General features: G+C 42.5%; 1 protein-coding gene across 2 annotated transcripts; it reads left to right on the top strand.

The window, feature by feature from the left end:
* The first annotated feature begins 6495 nt into the window (after positions 1 to 6495).
* LOC121749732 (probable LRR receptor-like serine/threonine-protein kinase At2g24230) lies at positions 6496 to 9555 on the top strand. Of its 2 annotated transcripts, none has more exons than XM_042144345.1 (2): positions 6496 to 6605; positions 6725 to 9555. In XM_042144345.1, the coding sequence occupies exon 2, from the start codon at positions 6819 to 6821 to the stop codon at positions 9399 to 9401; it is 2583 nt and encodes an 860-aa protein (XP_042000279.1). In that variant the 5' UTR covers positions 6496 to 6605; positions 6725 to 6818; the 3' UTR covers positions 9402 to 9555. The 2 variants fall into 2 exon arrangements, with proteins under 2 accessions (XP_042000279.1, XP_042000280.1); XM_042144346.1 differs by having other exon boundaries at positions 6510 to 6601.
* Positions 9556 to 14874: the final 5319 nt, after the last annotated feature.

Here is a 14874-nt window from a genome sequence, read left to right as displayed (position 1 = left end):
ATCTCAAGAAGAGGCTCTATGCCTATAGTTTTTCTGGTGAAAAATCTATCATAGAGCAGTTGGAGGAGTTCAATAAGATCATTGATGATCTGGGCTCTGTGGATGTTAAAATTTCAGATGAAGACAAGGCCATTCTTACATTGAATGCCTTGCCTAGCTCGTATGACCAGTTGAGTGATGCAATTATCTATGGCAGAGATAAGCCTATCACCTATGCAGAAGTCTACTCGGCCTTGATGGCTAAGGAACTCCAGAAGACTACCAGCAGAGGCTCTGCAAGCTCCAATGTTCAAGCTGCAGAGGCCTTGAATGTGAAGAAGTTCAAAAAACAGAACTTCAAGAAAAAGTTTGAGGGCTCTAAACCCTCAAGTTCTGATGCTCAGAAGGAAACCAGAGCATGTTTTTGGTGCAAGAAACCAGGGCACTTGAAGAAGGACTGCCATGCCTGGAAGAGAAAACTAGCCTCTGAGGGCCACAACACTTCTGATTGTGTAGAGAGTACTGATCCCCCTGCTCAACTCATGAATGTCAGTGATAATGGGATCAGTCACAGGTGGATAATGGACTCAGGGTGCAGCTTCCATATGTGCCCCAACAAATCTTGGTTTCATGATCTTCAGGAAGCATCAGGGACTGTAGTTCTTGGAAATAACCATGTGTGTCAGATCAAAGGGATAGGGAAAGTGAAGCTAAGTTTGCAAGATGGCTCTATAAAGATCCTAACTGGGGTGAGGTATATTCCGGAAGTGAAAAGAAATCTCATCTCATTGGGAATGCTGGAGGAGAAAGGGTTCACCATATTGATGAGTCAGGGAAAGATGCTTGTGAAATCTGGGAATGCAGTGATGATGGAGGCTGACAGAGAGCACATTCTCTATTATCTGAAGGCTAAGGCTGTTGATGGAGAAAGCAATGCAGTGTCAGAAGATTCCATAATGCTATGGCACAAGAGATTGGGCCATCCAGCAGAAGGAAGCTTGAAAGAACTCATCAAGAAGGGCCTGATCTCTGGAGATTTCAACAAGATGGACCCCTGTGAGCAGTGTATACTTGGAAAAGCAAAGAAGGCACCCTATCCTACAGGTATTCACTCTTCTACAGCCCCATTAGACTACATACATAGTGATCTCTGGGGCCCTTCACCTGTAAGCTCAATTGGTGGTGGGAAATACTACCTTGCTATTATTGATGACTACACTAGGAAACTGTGGGTGTACATACTGAAAGAAAAATCAGAGACATTCACAAAATTCAAGATATGGTGTAAAGAGGTGGAGCTAGAGAAGGGAAGGAGTGTTAAATGCCTAAGAACTGACAATGGCTTGGAATTCTTGTCTACTGAGTTTGATCTGTTTTGCAAAGAGAAGGGTATGAAGAGGCACCGCACTGTTCCTGGTAACCCCCAGCAAAATGGTGTTGTGGAGAGGATGAATAGGACTATCCTAGAGAGAGTAAGGTGCTTGTTACTCAGTTCTGGTCTGAGCAACAGATTTTGGGGAGAGGCTGTGTATACAGCAGCCTATCTCATCAATAAGTGTCCATCTACTGCCCTTAAGTCTGAGACTCCTGATTACATGTGGTATGGAGCCCATAATGACTACTCAAAATACAAGGTGTTTGGGTGCGCAGCCTATGCTCATGCTAGGCAAAGTAAGCTTGAGGCTAGGGCTCTGAAATGCATATTGCTGGGGTATCAGAGGGGTGTTAAGGGGTATAGGCTCTGGTGCATTGAGCCTGGTAGGCAGAAGGTGGTGGTGAGTAGGGATGTTGTGTTCTTGGAGGATCAGATGCCATACTTAAAAAGGAAGCTGGACTCCAATGAAGTTGAGAGTGATTTCCTCAAGGTGGAGCCAGTGGGACTTTGCCAAGGAGCAGGTGGAGCCTCTGACTCAGAAAGTGAGTCTGAACCAGAGGATGATGGTGCTCTAGCTCGAGGTAGAAAAAATGATGAGCCTACAGCAGATTCTGCCAGAGAGTACCAGATAGCAAGAGATAGAGGCAGAAGAAATACAAGACCACCTGAAAGGTTTTCTGATGTGGTCTACTATGCACTTTGTGCTGCTGAGAGCATTGATATTGCAGATCCTCTCACATATAAAGAAGCCATGAAGAGTAAAGACAGAGAAAGGTGGATTGAAGCCATGAATGAGGAAATGGAATCTTTACTCAAGAACAAAACATGGATTTTGGTGGATAAATCCAGACTGACTACAGATGGAAAAGAAAGGAGGCTGATCAGTTGTAAGTGGTTGTTTAAGAAAAAGATTGAGACCACTGATAAAGATAGAATCAGATTCAAGGCAAGGCTGGTGGCTAGGGGCTTCACACAGCAAGAAGGAATTGATTTCAATGAAGTATTTGCTCCAGTTGTTAAGCACACTTCGATTAGGATCTTGTTGGCAGTTGTGAACCAGCTAGACTGGGAGCTACAACAGCTTGATGTGAAGACAGCCTTCCTCAATGGGGATCTAGAGGAGACTATCTTTATGGAACAGCCAGAGGGCTATGTGAAGACTGGAGAAGAAGGCAAGGTGTGCCTGTTACAGAAAAGTCTTTATGGACTTAAGCAAAGTCCTAGACAGTGGAATAAGAAGTTTGATGCACAGATGAAGAAGATTGGCTTCTCCAAGTCAGAATATGATGATTGTATTTACATCAAGAAGGCAGGCAGGACTCCCATTGCCTACCTATTACTCTATGTGGATGATATGCTACTTGCAGGCCCTTCTATGACAGAAATTCAGAAAGTTAAACAAGATCTGAAGACGAGCTTTGAAATGAAGGATCTAGGAGAGTCAAGGAAGATCCTAGGCATACATATTCAGAGAGATAGAGGCTGCAAGAAGCTGTGGATGCTGCAAACTGATTATATTGACAAAGTTATGCAGAGATTCAGAATGGAGAATGCTAAACCTGCCTCAACACCCTTGTCCCAGAGTTTCAGATTATCAAAGGAACAAGCTCCTAAAACTAAGCAAGAGGCTGATGAGATGGAGGCTATCCCTTATGCTAGTGTTGTTGGGAGTATCATGTACACTATGATTTGTACAAGACCAGATCTTGCTCATGCTATCTCAGTGACTAGCAGATACATGGCAGACCCGGGGAAGGAGCATTGGAATGCTCTTAAATGGATATTGAGGTACATGAAGTCAACTAAGGACTGGGGGATTGTGTTCAATGGCTGGGAAGGTGGATCTGAGGAGGTTGTGCAGGGGTATTGTGATGCAGACTATGCTGCAAATCTGGACACCAGAAAGTCTCAAACAGGTTATTTGTTCACCATGTTTGGAACTGTGATCAGTTGGAAATCAGGTCTGCAGAGTGTAGTTGCTCTCTCAACTACAGAATCAGAGTATATAGCTCTCACTGCAGCTGTACAGGAGAGCTTTTGGATCCAGGGAGTGATTTCTGATTTTGGTTTTGACCAAGAAACAATGGTGATTCATTGTGACAGCAGCTCAGCTATATGCTTGGCTAAACATCCGGGTTTCCATGAAAGGAGCAAGCATATAGACATAAAGTTGCACTTTATTAGAGATGAGATTGAAAGGGGAAGGGTGAAGGTGGTTAAGATTAACACCTTGCACAATCCGGCAGATATGCTAACTAAATCTCTAAGTAGAGACAAGTTTGATCATTGCAAGAAGTTGATCAATGTTTGTGCGAGAACTGAGATGAGCCCTCAGGTGGAGAATTGTAATAATGGAGTGCTCATTTCAGTTGGAAGAAGAAGAGAAGAAGAAGGAAGCTCGGCTTTGAGCTCGGCTTTGAGTTCGGCTTTGAGCCGAGAAGACAGTTGGTCTTGAGCCGAGAAGCAAAGGAGTTCGGTTTGTGTACCGAGAAAGGAGTTCGGTTTGTGAACCGAGAAGGGAGCTCGGTTGTGAGCCGAAGAGAGTGCTCGGTTGTGAGCCGAAAAGAAAGTTCGGTCTTGAGTCAAGAATAGAGTTCGTCTTGAGCCGAGAAAGAAGAAGCAACAGTTCGGTCTTGAACCGAGAAGGAAGTTCGGCCTAGAGAAACTAGCCGTTGGAGCAGCAGTTAGTTAGCCGAGATGTAGCAGTTATTCTTCTTGCTTTCTTGATTCTTCTTGTAGTTAGTTAGTAGCAGTTGCTACTTGATTGTAGAGCTTTAAATAGCTCAAAACCATGTACGTAGTGAGTAGTGAAAATCAATAAAGAGTTTTCAAGTTTTCTCTCCAAGATTACCATCTTCGATACTCTAAGTGTGAGTGTGTGTTCTTCTGCATTGTGAGTTATCATACAACTGTGAGTGTGTGTGTGATTCACCTGAGTGTGTGAAAGTCTTGTGCGTATTGAATCCCAACAGGTGCAGACACCAAGAGGACTAGGAGTAGGAAGAGGAGGAGTTTGAGAGCCGCCGCTCCCTCCCGATCTGGGTTCGGGTGCGCACCCGTATCGCCCATCGGGGGCATCTTGGTCGTCCATCGGGTAAGGCCGGTAGCCACCCGGAACTTGAGAACCTTGGGTGTTTGAGGAGCTGCCGAGAATTGCGTTTCCGGACTAGGGAATGGTTGTGAGCCGAATCATTCGTGGTTCCAACCGCGGGAGTCGGAGGGATGTTCGCCGGAGCCGGACATTTTTTTTGTAAGAGTGAAAGATTGGGAATTGATGAGAAAAGATGAGAGAATTTAGATGAGAATTGTGTAGTGTGGTGTGAAATTTTTTGTGTGGAAGTGGAGGTATTTATAGATGACAATGTGAATTTTGGGGGAAAAAAATTGAAAAATAAATTAAAAGTGGGGAGAAAACGGATATATTTTATTGGGCAGTGGGAAAATATTTTTTTTTATTTAAAAAATCTAATTTGATTTTTTTTTGAAAAAAAAAGAAAAATCGAAAATGCCAACGGCTTTGCCGTTGGCCAATCCAATGGCGCCACGTCAGCCTGCTCAGCGGCACGGACGTGCTCGATGCATCGAGCAGCGCCGTGCCAGAGACAAGAGCACAACGGTAGACAGCACAGCGCCGCGCCAGCGGTACGGACGCCGTCCGTCTGGGAGAGCAGCGCTGCGGATGCTCTTAAAGGGAAAGGGCCATTAGGTAAAATACTTATGCACTAACAACTAGGCTTAGTTTTTCTAATATCTTAATAGTGTTTAGTACCATTATATCCCAGTAGGAATGACCATAATGTGGAGGGATAGCATTACTCTAAATTTATAACACATGAGCCGCAAAATCATGACTAATTACCGAAATCACCCAAAATCTCCTAAATCTGATTGACAATCCGGAAAATGATGTGTTTATTCCTTCAAGGCATTAATGAGCTCAACTAGTAAATCATCACCTCCCCTCCCAAAAAAACTGTTGGTTAAGAGCATCTCCAATGGCGGCGAGCGGACAGGCTAGCCGATTTCTGGCGCTGGCAGATCCGCTCGCCGGTCTGCTGGCCGCCATTGCAGGCTCCCGATCGGCGAGCGATCGGCCAGCTCAATTTTTTTTAATTTTTTGAAACACTATATATACGCGATTTGCACGTCATTTTCATTCGCACAACTTATTTTAACGAGTTTTCTCTCCATCTTAATTTTCGTACAAGAGCAACAACGTGAAATGAGTAACGCGGATGGTAGTAGTGGTGGTAGGGGTGGTGATGCTGAGGAGTACGAACGGCAAATGAACGAAGAGTTGGAGGCCTATACGTCTCGCGAGATAAACCGGTTGATACAAAGGGCCTTGCAGCCGGCGGTACCTCGACCTCCACCCGTTGTCCACCGACGAGCAGTGATTGATCGGGATCACGTAGCTGCACATCAGCGGCTATATGAAGACTACTTTGCGGAGTGATACAAAGGGGTCCAACGCGTTTGTGGCATGTCGACTGCATTGCTGATATAATGTACGTCTGTATTATCATACACAGCATGATTGTCGAAGATGAAGGTGTACAACTGACTAGTTGGGCCAATGACGATGTTAATGAAACTGGCCCAAGCCACGGCGTGGCCGCCCCCAACGTACGAAGGGAGGTACCTCACGATGAAGTCGGCCGCCTCAAGGCACATGCCGACATGCGCCAAGTGGATGCTCATATTCGACTCCAAAATAATTTAATTGAAGAGTTGTGGGCGCGGAGGACTGCACGTCGTTAGATTTTTTCTTAATTAATGTAATTTTTTAATTAATGTACTTTTTTTAATTTAAATATTATTATTGAATTTTTTCCGTATCTGTGTCGTAAATTTAATTCTGTATTTTGTGTTATTGTTAATTATTTGTTTTTTATAATTTTGTTTATTGTGACTAGCCTATTGCTTGTCCAGTTGCTTGTCCCGATGATGTGGCGGGAGAAGTTTTTAGTGCTGATGATGTGGCGGGAGAAGTTTTTAGTGCTGATAATGTGGCTGGAGGAGTTTTTAGTACTGATGATGTGGTAGGAGGAGTTTGTGGCTAGTCAGGGCGGGAAGTTCGAATACACCAAACCCTAGACCACAATCACTCTCCATTTTTTTATTGCATTAAACAATGACTATTTGAGTGGGTTTGATATGTTTCTTTTTCACTTTGACCCATAAAAAATTTCAGTTAGTTGGAGCTGGAGCTCTTCTCTTTCTTGCAAGAAAACCATCACCTGACAGGCAGGTATGCTTATTAAGTCACTACTCAATTTGCATTCACTCTTTTGGTTGAACATTAAAAAATCAAAGTGTTCTCTGTTTTCTTGCGGTGGCGGTGACTGTGGATTTCTTGGTGTTTTTCAGGTCGCAGAGAAATGGCTGCAAGATTCTTTGTATTGAAAGTGTAGGCCTTTTTTGGGGGGAAAGATTTGATTTTTCTTGTTTTTGTTGTGACAAAATGGGTGTTGAAATAGTGGGTTACTACTTTTTAGTGGTGGCTCTGCTATTTAGGCCTTTGGTTTGCCAACAACCCAACACAGACGAGTCATTTCTTCTTGAATTCTTTGTAAAAATGGGCTTAAACCCACCCCAAAAATATGGATTTTCTGGATCATTCTGTTCTTGGAGAGGTGTGGTTTGTGATGATGAGGGAGAAAATGTTGTGAAGCTAGAAGCTTCTGGAGTGGGTTTATCTGGTGTGATTCCTGATACAACTATTGGGAAATTGACAAAGCTTGAATCTTTGGATCTTAGCAGTAACAAGATTACTACCCTTCCTTCTGATTTGTGGAGTTTGGGTTCTCTCATATTTCTTAATCTTTCACACAACTTAATCTCTGGGAGTCTTTCTAGCAACATAGGAAATTTTGGGCACCTTCAAAGTTTGGACCTTTCATTCAACAAATTTAATGGGATCATTCCAGAAGCAGTCAGCTCATTAACCAAGTTGCAGGCTTTGAATCTCAGTCACAATGGGTTTGAATCCAGTGTTCCATTAGGAATGTTGCAGTGTTTAAATTTGGTTTCTGTTGATCTGTCTGAAAACAAGCTCAATGGCTCTCTTCCTAGTGGCTTTGCTGCTGCATTGCCACAGCTCAAGTTGTTGAGCTTAGCAGAAAACAAGGTTGTTGGCTGGGATTCGGACTTTACTGGGATGAAAAGCGTGAGCTATCTGAATATCTCAGGCAATTTATTCAGGGGTTCTGTTTTAGGTGTGTTTGAAGGGGCTTTGGAGGTGGTGGATTTGAGCAGGAATCAGTTCCAGGGCCACATTCCTCAGGTAAACCTTACATCGCCTTTCAATTGGTCTAGCTTGCTGTATTTGGATATATCTGAGAATGAGTTGAGTGGTGAGCTTTTCTTCTCAGGATTGCATCACTCTATCAATCTTAGACACCTTAATCTTGCACACAACAGATTCACCAAGCAGCACTTTCTGATCAATGTTGATATGCTTACACATTTAGAGTATCTGAATTTGTCTGCTACCTATTTGGTTGGTGAGATTCCTAGCAACATCTCAGGTCTAACTAGTTTAGCAACCCTTGATCTCTCTGATAACCATCTCAGCTCCCACATTCCTCGTCTCGCGTTTAAAAGCCTCAAGTTTCTTGACCTTTCACACAACAATCTAACAGGAGACATCCCATTGGTGGTGATTGATGAGCTCCATCATATGGATACCTTCAATTTCTCTTACAACAACCTTAGCTTTTGTGCATCCCGGTTTTCCCCCAAAAACCTCGAAGCTTCTTTCATAGGATCGACTAATAGCTGTCCCATTGCTGCCAACCCGGACTTCTTTAGGAAAAAGTCTCCAAAGCATAAAGGTCTAAAGATTGCTCTGGCTCTGACCGTCTCCATGGTGTTTTTGCTCTTGGGGTTGCTTGTTCTAGCCTTTCGATGTCGTAGAAAGACAAGAATGTGGGCTGTGAAACAGGATTCTTACAAGGAGGAGCAGGCAGTCTCGGGGCCCTTCTCGTTCCAGACGGATTCTACCACTTGGGTGGCTGATGTTAAGCAGGCAACATCAGTGCCCGTGGTCATTTTTGAGAAGCCGCTGCTGAACTTTACATTCGCGGACTTGCTGTCTGCGACCTCTCATTTTGATCGGGGCACCTTGCTGGCAGAAGGGAGATTTGGGCCGGTGTATGGTGGACTGCTGCCAGGGGTGTTACATGTTGCTGTTAAGGTTTTGGTCCATGGTTCCACGATGACAGACCACGAAGCTGCAAGAGAGCTCGAGTATCTTGGTCGAATCAAGCACCCTAACCTCGTTCCATTAACCGGATATTGCTTGGCTGGTGAGCAGAGGATAGCTATCTATGATTACATGGAGAATGGGAACTTGCAGAACTTGCTCTACGATCTGCCACTCGGGATTCAAAGGACCGAAGATTGGAGCACAGACACATGGGACGATGAGAACAGCGGGATACAAAACGTTGGCCCTGAAGGATCACTAACAACATGGGGATTCAGACACAAGATCGCACTTGGCACTGCTCGTGCACTTGCGTTCCTCCACCATGGCTGCTCGCCTCCCATCATCCACAGAGACGTCAAAGCAAGCAGCGTCTATCTGGACTCCAACTTAGAGCCCAGGCTGTCAGATTTTGGGATTTCCAAGATTTTTGGCAATGGGGCTGAAGATGAGATTGCTCGTGGATCGCCAGGGTACGTCCCGCCAGAGTTTCTCGAGTCAGAGAGCAGCTCATCGCCAAAGGCTCCAACACCCAAATCAGACATATATGGATTTGGAGTCATCCTGTTTGAGCTCATCACCGGGAAGAAGCCAGTTGAAGATGTGTATGAAGAAGAGAAAGAAACAAACTTGACGAGTTGGGCGAGGGGACTAGTGAGGACGAACCAAGCATCACGTGCTATCGACCCCAGGATCCGTGGGAGTGCACCGGATGCACAGATCATCGAGGCTTTGAAGATCGGATACCTTTGCACAGCCGAAATCCCTTCCAAGAGGCCAACCATGCAACAGGTAGTTGGCCTGCTCAAGGATCTTGAACAAATTACACACATTTGAGCAAAATTATTGTTTTTTGAATTCCTTGTTTTGTTTATTTTTAGTATCATGAGCTCTATGCTGCCATGATTAGATTGTATAGCAGCTTGAGTTTTACTTTTTCTGACCTATCCAAGTTTCTCATTTTCTCTGATTAAAGTTTGTTTGTGGCTAATAATAGTATCTATCTTTTCTTTTCTTGCTCAAACTAGACATGAGAAAAGGATATTTGTGTGAAGCTAGGAAGTTGTTTGTGGCATTGAAACCACACGAATCTATGTACTAACAGATTTGGTGGACCTAAAAAATGAGTATCACATTTAGTGAAATGAACTCAAACTAAGGGACCTATGCTCATCACTCTTTCATGTTCAAACACTTGGAAATGTTACCATTCGTATCAGTCTAAATGGGCAAAATTTACTCTCTTTTCTTAAGTTATAAAATCATCAATTCAATAGTCTAGTACTTTATTTTATTGAAAATACTTAAAATATTGACATAATATTTGACTAGTTTGTATAAGGTTGACACATGATGATGACAACCTACAATTGATATAATACTCGTGTAGTTTATTTCTCCCCAATAATGCTATATCATTGTATAAGCTAGCTACTAAAATTTGTCTTTGAACAATTACTTTTTAATAAGGGCTACTTTGTATCCTAATGTGTGATTATTGAAACAGAAGTTGGCAATAAGAAGATTTTCTATTTAAGGATGGACGTGTCATACATGTGATCACACTCTGAAATTGCTAGGTTTCTATCAATCTCGAATTATTCTAATAGACTGGTCATTTAATAAATTATCCTTGCATTATTGGCTTCTAAGGTCATTTATAGTCTTGGTCATGAACATTACTTGCAATTCAACACGGAATAGATATTAGATTATTTATTTTTGGTTGAACAGCGTATATATGTTGGTAGGGATGTCAATGTAACCCGAACCCGTGGGCCGGCCCGAATAACCCGATAAAAATACAGGGTTAGGGTTGTAATTTCGCAGCCCGAATTTAAAATCCGGCCATTCGGGCTGACCCGTTCGGGTTGTCGGGTTAGGCGGGCTGACCCGTTCGGGTTACGGGTCTGCCCGTCGGGTTGAAGGTTTCTGCACAGCGAGCAGTTTTTGTAACGGTCATAACTTTCTCTACAAAGCTCCGATTGAGGCGTACAATATATCCACGCGAAGCTCTTTCGAAGACGAAGAGAATGATATGTATTAGAGGTTTATCAGACTTCAAAATCGCGAGAAACATTGACTCAAACAAGGCTGCTGCACATCCACATATTTTGTGTACATTTTCTAATCAATTTTCTATCATTTCTCAACAAACATGTAAACATACCAAAATATAGAAATATAATCAAAATCATCCAAGACGACCCTCTAAAACTATGCAAAATCCAAATACGTCAACCGACTATATAAGATCACAAAAAAAATCACCATGTGGTTCATGGATTCATAAATACGCGTATAGAAAAGCTTTCTTTTAGTATATTTCCAATATAATAGTGCAAAGTGTTTTGACGTCGCTTCGTCATTGAATTATGCGTACTTTGATGATTCTTAGAGTTACTCCAATTAGGTAGCATCTTGATAATTCACTCTTTAACAATTCAAAATATTTTTGTTACATCTACGATGCACCTCTCACGTTATGAAAATTTTATTTAATTTTCTACGAATTGATTTATGTTTGAATTTTGAAACAAAGTGTTGATTTATGTTTTAAATACATAAACATAAACATACTATTGATAGATATTTTGTAAATAATTATGTAATGAATAAGTTATTTAAATTTAAATAACTTAATCTTTTTTAAAAATATTAAAGAAAATTAAAAATATGTATTTCATTATTGAATGATTAATTAAAAATATGTTTATAATTAAAGAAAATTTAAAATACGTATTATTTTTTGAAAATATTAAAAGAATTAAAAATACGCATTGGCCCGAATAACCCGGTGGGTTAGCCCGAAACCCGAAGGGTTAGGGTTAGGGTCGAACTTTTATAACCCGAAAAAATCATAACCCGAATAGCCCGTACCCGAATGGCCCGACAACCCGAACGGGTTGGCCCGAACCCGAACGGGTTGGCCCGATTGACATCCCTATATGTTGGTATTCTTTTTCTTCTGAAAAAAATGAATTGATTCTTTTGTGGTGCCTGGCGAGGGATGGACGGACAATCACCGATTTCCTAGAATAAATAAAATAAAATAAAATACACATTATCTATTATTCTATTTAAGTGATTATTTGGATTAATTCTATGAACATATAGCATGCTAGGAAATATAAACAATTTATGTAATAGGCACATAAAATCCTAAAACATGAATTCTATTGAGAGAAAATTATACCTTCAAAATTTTCTAAAGAATTGATATTATTTGCTACTTTTTCCAGTGATGATCGTCAGAACTCGATACGATCACAGATCTTCTGATTATTCCCAAACTTTAATTTTATTCTTAGAGTGTGCTAAGAGCTTATCAAAATTATAGTCATAAATAGAGAAGAGACAGAATCCTATCAAAGAGAGAAGAGAGAAAAATCGATTTTGAGGGGATGAAAATTTTGACTGAAGCATTAGGACTTCTGTCTCTCATTCTCTCATCCATTCACCAATTTATAAGAGCATCCGCAGCGGTGGCGGTTGGCGCCACCGCCGTCCGTGCCAGCGGCAAGGCGAAGGACCGCCACCGCTGCAACCGCGCCGCTGGCACGGCGCTGCTCGATGTATCGAGCACGTCCGTGCCAGCGGACGCACACGTGGCGGTCTCTGATTCGCCAACGGCATAGCCGTTGGTTTCAAACATTTTTTTATTTTTTTTTTAAAAAATCGGATTTTTATTAAAAAAATCGATAAAAAATAAAAAAAAAAAAATTTTCACTTCCCCAAAAAATTATATCCGTTTATAACCGTTTTTCCCCACTTTTTAATTTTTTTTTAATTTTTTTTACCAATCACCGCCTCGCTGAGCACCTACCAATCCATGAACGGTAAGTCGTTCAAATACCTTAACGTTTGGCAGGAGACGCGGACGCACCCGAAGTATAAGGGAGGCATAACATCCTCCTCTAGCGGCTCCTCCAAACGCTCACGGTCGGCATCCCTATCCGACGCCGGCGAAGAAGTGGCTAGCCAACTCGCCGAAGCTAACTTGGGTAGCCCCGATGCCCAACCAAGCGGTTCCCGACGCCGACCGCAAGGTAGGAAGAAGGCGGCGGCCGAACGACGTCGCGCCGCGACTCCATCTGCCCCTGCTCCCGAACCCGCACCCTATGTTCCACCTCCACCCCCGAACAACTCGTTGTGGGCCCTTTTGGCCCAACTCAATATGGCCGATAGGTCAACTATGACCCCCACGCAACTTCAAACGCACGAGTCCATGATATTGGGTCTCCAAAAACAATTGGGGTTGGTGCCGCCGGATGCGTAGTCTTCCTCGGGTTATATTAGCCAATAATTATGTAATTTTTAATTTTTAGGAGTTTAATTATGTAATTTTTAATTTTTAGTATTTTAATTATGTAATTTTTAATTTTTAGGATTTTAATTATGTCTTTTTATTTTATTTGTAATTTGTTATTTTTATTGTGGTTTTTTTAATGAATTTTAGTATTATGAAAATGTTTTTGTGTAATTGAATTTTATATTAATTGTGCTCGTCCTTGCGGAAGAGCACAGTTGTGGGTGTTGTGCTCTTGCCAGAGAGCAGGCATGAATAGTACCGCCCGGGCCCACAACCGTGCCGCTGGTAAGAGCACGGTTGTGGATGCTCTAAAGTCGTATTAGGCCAGATCAAGGATCTATGTAGGTTTGGACTTGTGTCAGACCTGTTTGGCTTTTGATTAATTAAACTGAACTCCAATTTAATTCAGAGTGTCCACAATAAGGAGTTGCGACTCCCTCTAGCTAGCTGCGGAAACGGAGGGCCACGACCGGGGGGGGGGGGGTGTGGACGGGCGAGCACCGAGTATTCGGCGTAGGGGTAGGACTGCATCTCCCCATTGTGGGGCGCCGACGACCGCGGCGGTCGAAAAACTTTATTTATTTATTTTATTATTATTTTTTCAGTTTCTTTTGTGATAAAATATTCTGATTTGTGATAAAATAATGTGATTTGTGCCAACAATTGAAAAAATAATGTGATTTGTGGCTCTGGCTTGTCCACTATTGGATGGACAACTTTTTTTTATGGTTGTGGACAAAAAAATGTGGCTTGGCCTTGAAGTGTCCAAACTATTGTGGACACTCTCAAGTCGTAACAGAATATTAATATGAGTCACTACAGTAAAATAATTTCGACAGCTCGTCCAAATCTGAAATTACGAGAATTCTGAGTTAAAGAATGTACACAGAGGTCCTCCCTATCTGTCACGAGCACCCTGGCTAGAGGATTTTCCAGTTCGCAAGAACTCACTGGATGAGGGCGCAGGGGGTCACTCAAGGCAGTTTGGAATAGCACTTGGTGGATAGGTAATTATCTCTAACAAGTAGTACAACCTCCAGAACACATTTAATGCCAACACTTAAAGCACACCAGAACAAAACACAACGGAAGAACTAAAAGCAGAAAGAGCATCTTGAAAGCAGTAAGTCCTAGGGACCTATACAAGAAAACAAGAGCAGATAACCTAAAGCCGCGGCAAGCGACTACTACCAACAACAACTGCCCACCCTAAAACTAGAAAGCAGTAAGAGTTTTAGGGATCAAGCCAATTTACCAGAGCGGATACCCTTCGTTATGGTGTATCCGTCTTACCTCAGGGCCTATACCGGAGGCCGAGCTTTACTCTGAAGAGCCCACCTCCTTATATTTGCGACCAGGCGTGCCCAAGTGATCCCCCGTGGCTCTGATACCACTATAGGGATCAGATCACTCGAGATTCACTAATTACCGGGACCTCTTTTTGTATTACACTTTGGAGATGGTCAATCTCCAAGAACATAGACCAAGAATACAACCAGAAGATACAAACTATACAAAAAAAGCACTGCACTACAAGTTACAGAGAAAACCCTAGCTCTAGTCTAAACCCTTGACCGGTTCTAGACTCTGAGCTATCACTGTTGGAACTTGACCTGCACACTAAGTAGATTGATCAGTATAGAAAGAAATCAGACCCTAACAGATCTGAGACAAGAAAGTATAACGAAGCACAAGTCAGAAAATTGAGGGACTATGGCTCAGGTTGCACATGCAACTTCATTGGGCCAGGGACCTCCCCTATCTTCACCGATAGGTCACAAGGGAGCACCGCAAGACAAATCAGACCCCAAATACCAGGGATCCACCGATTGCTACTTCGCGCTAGCTAACTTCACAAGAATCCGATCACAACACTCCGCAACACCACCAACACACCAAGAAGTCACATATCTCTCAATCACACATGAAACAACTCGCAAATCTACACCGGGAGAACAAATCAGAAGTAGAACCGTTCGATCACCACCAGATCCAATA

Source organism: Salvia splendens, chromosome 9 (assembly GCF_004379255.2).
Source record: "Salvia splendens isolate huo1 chromosome 9, SspV2, whole genome shotgun sequence".
Taxonomy (NCBI): domain Eukaryota; kingdom Viridiplantae; phylum Streptophyta; class Magnoliopsida; order Lamiales; family Lamiaceae; genus Salvia; species Salvia splendens.
The sequence above is the reverse complement of the archived record's forward strand: the minus strand, read 5'-3'. Positions and strand labels throughout refer to the sequence as shown.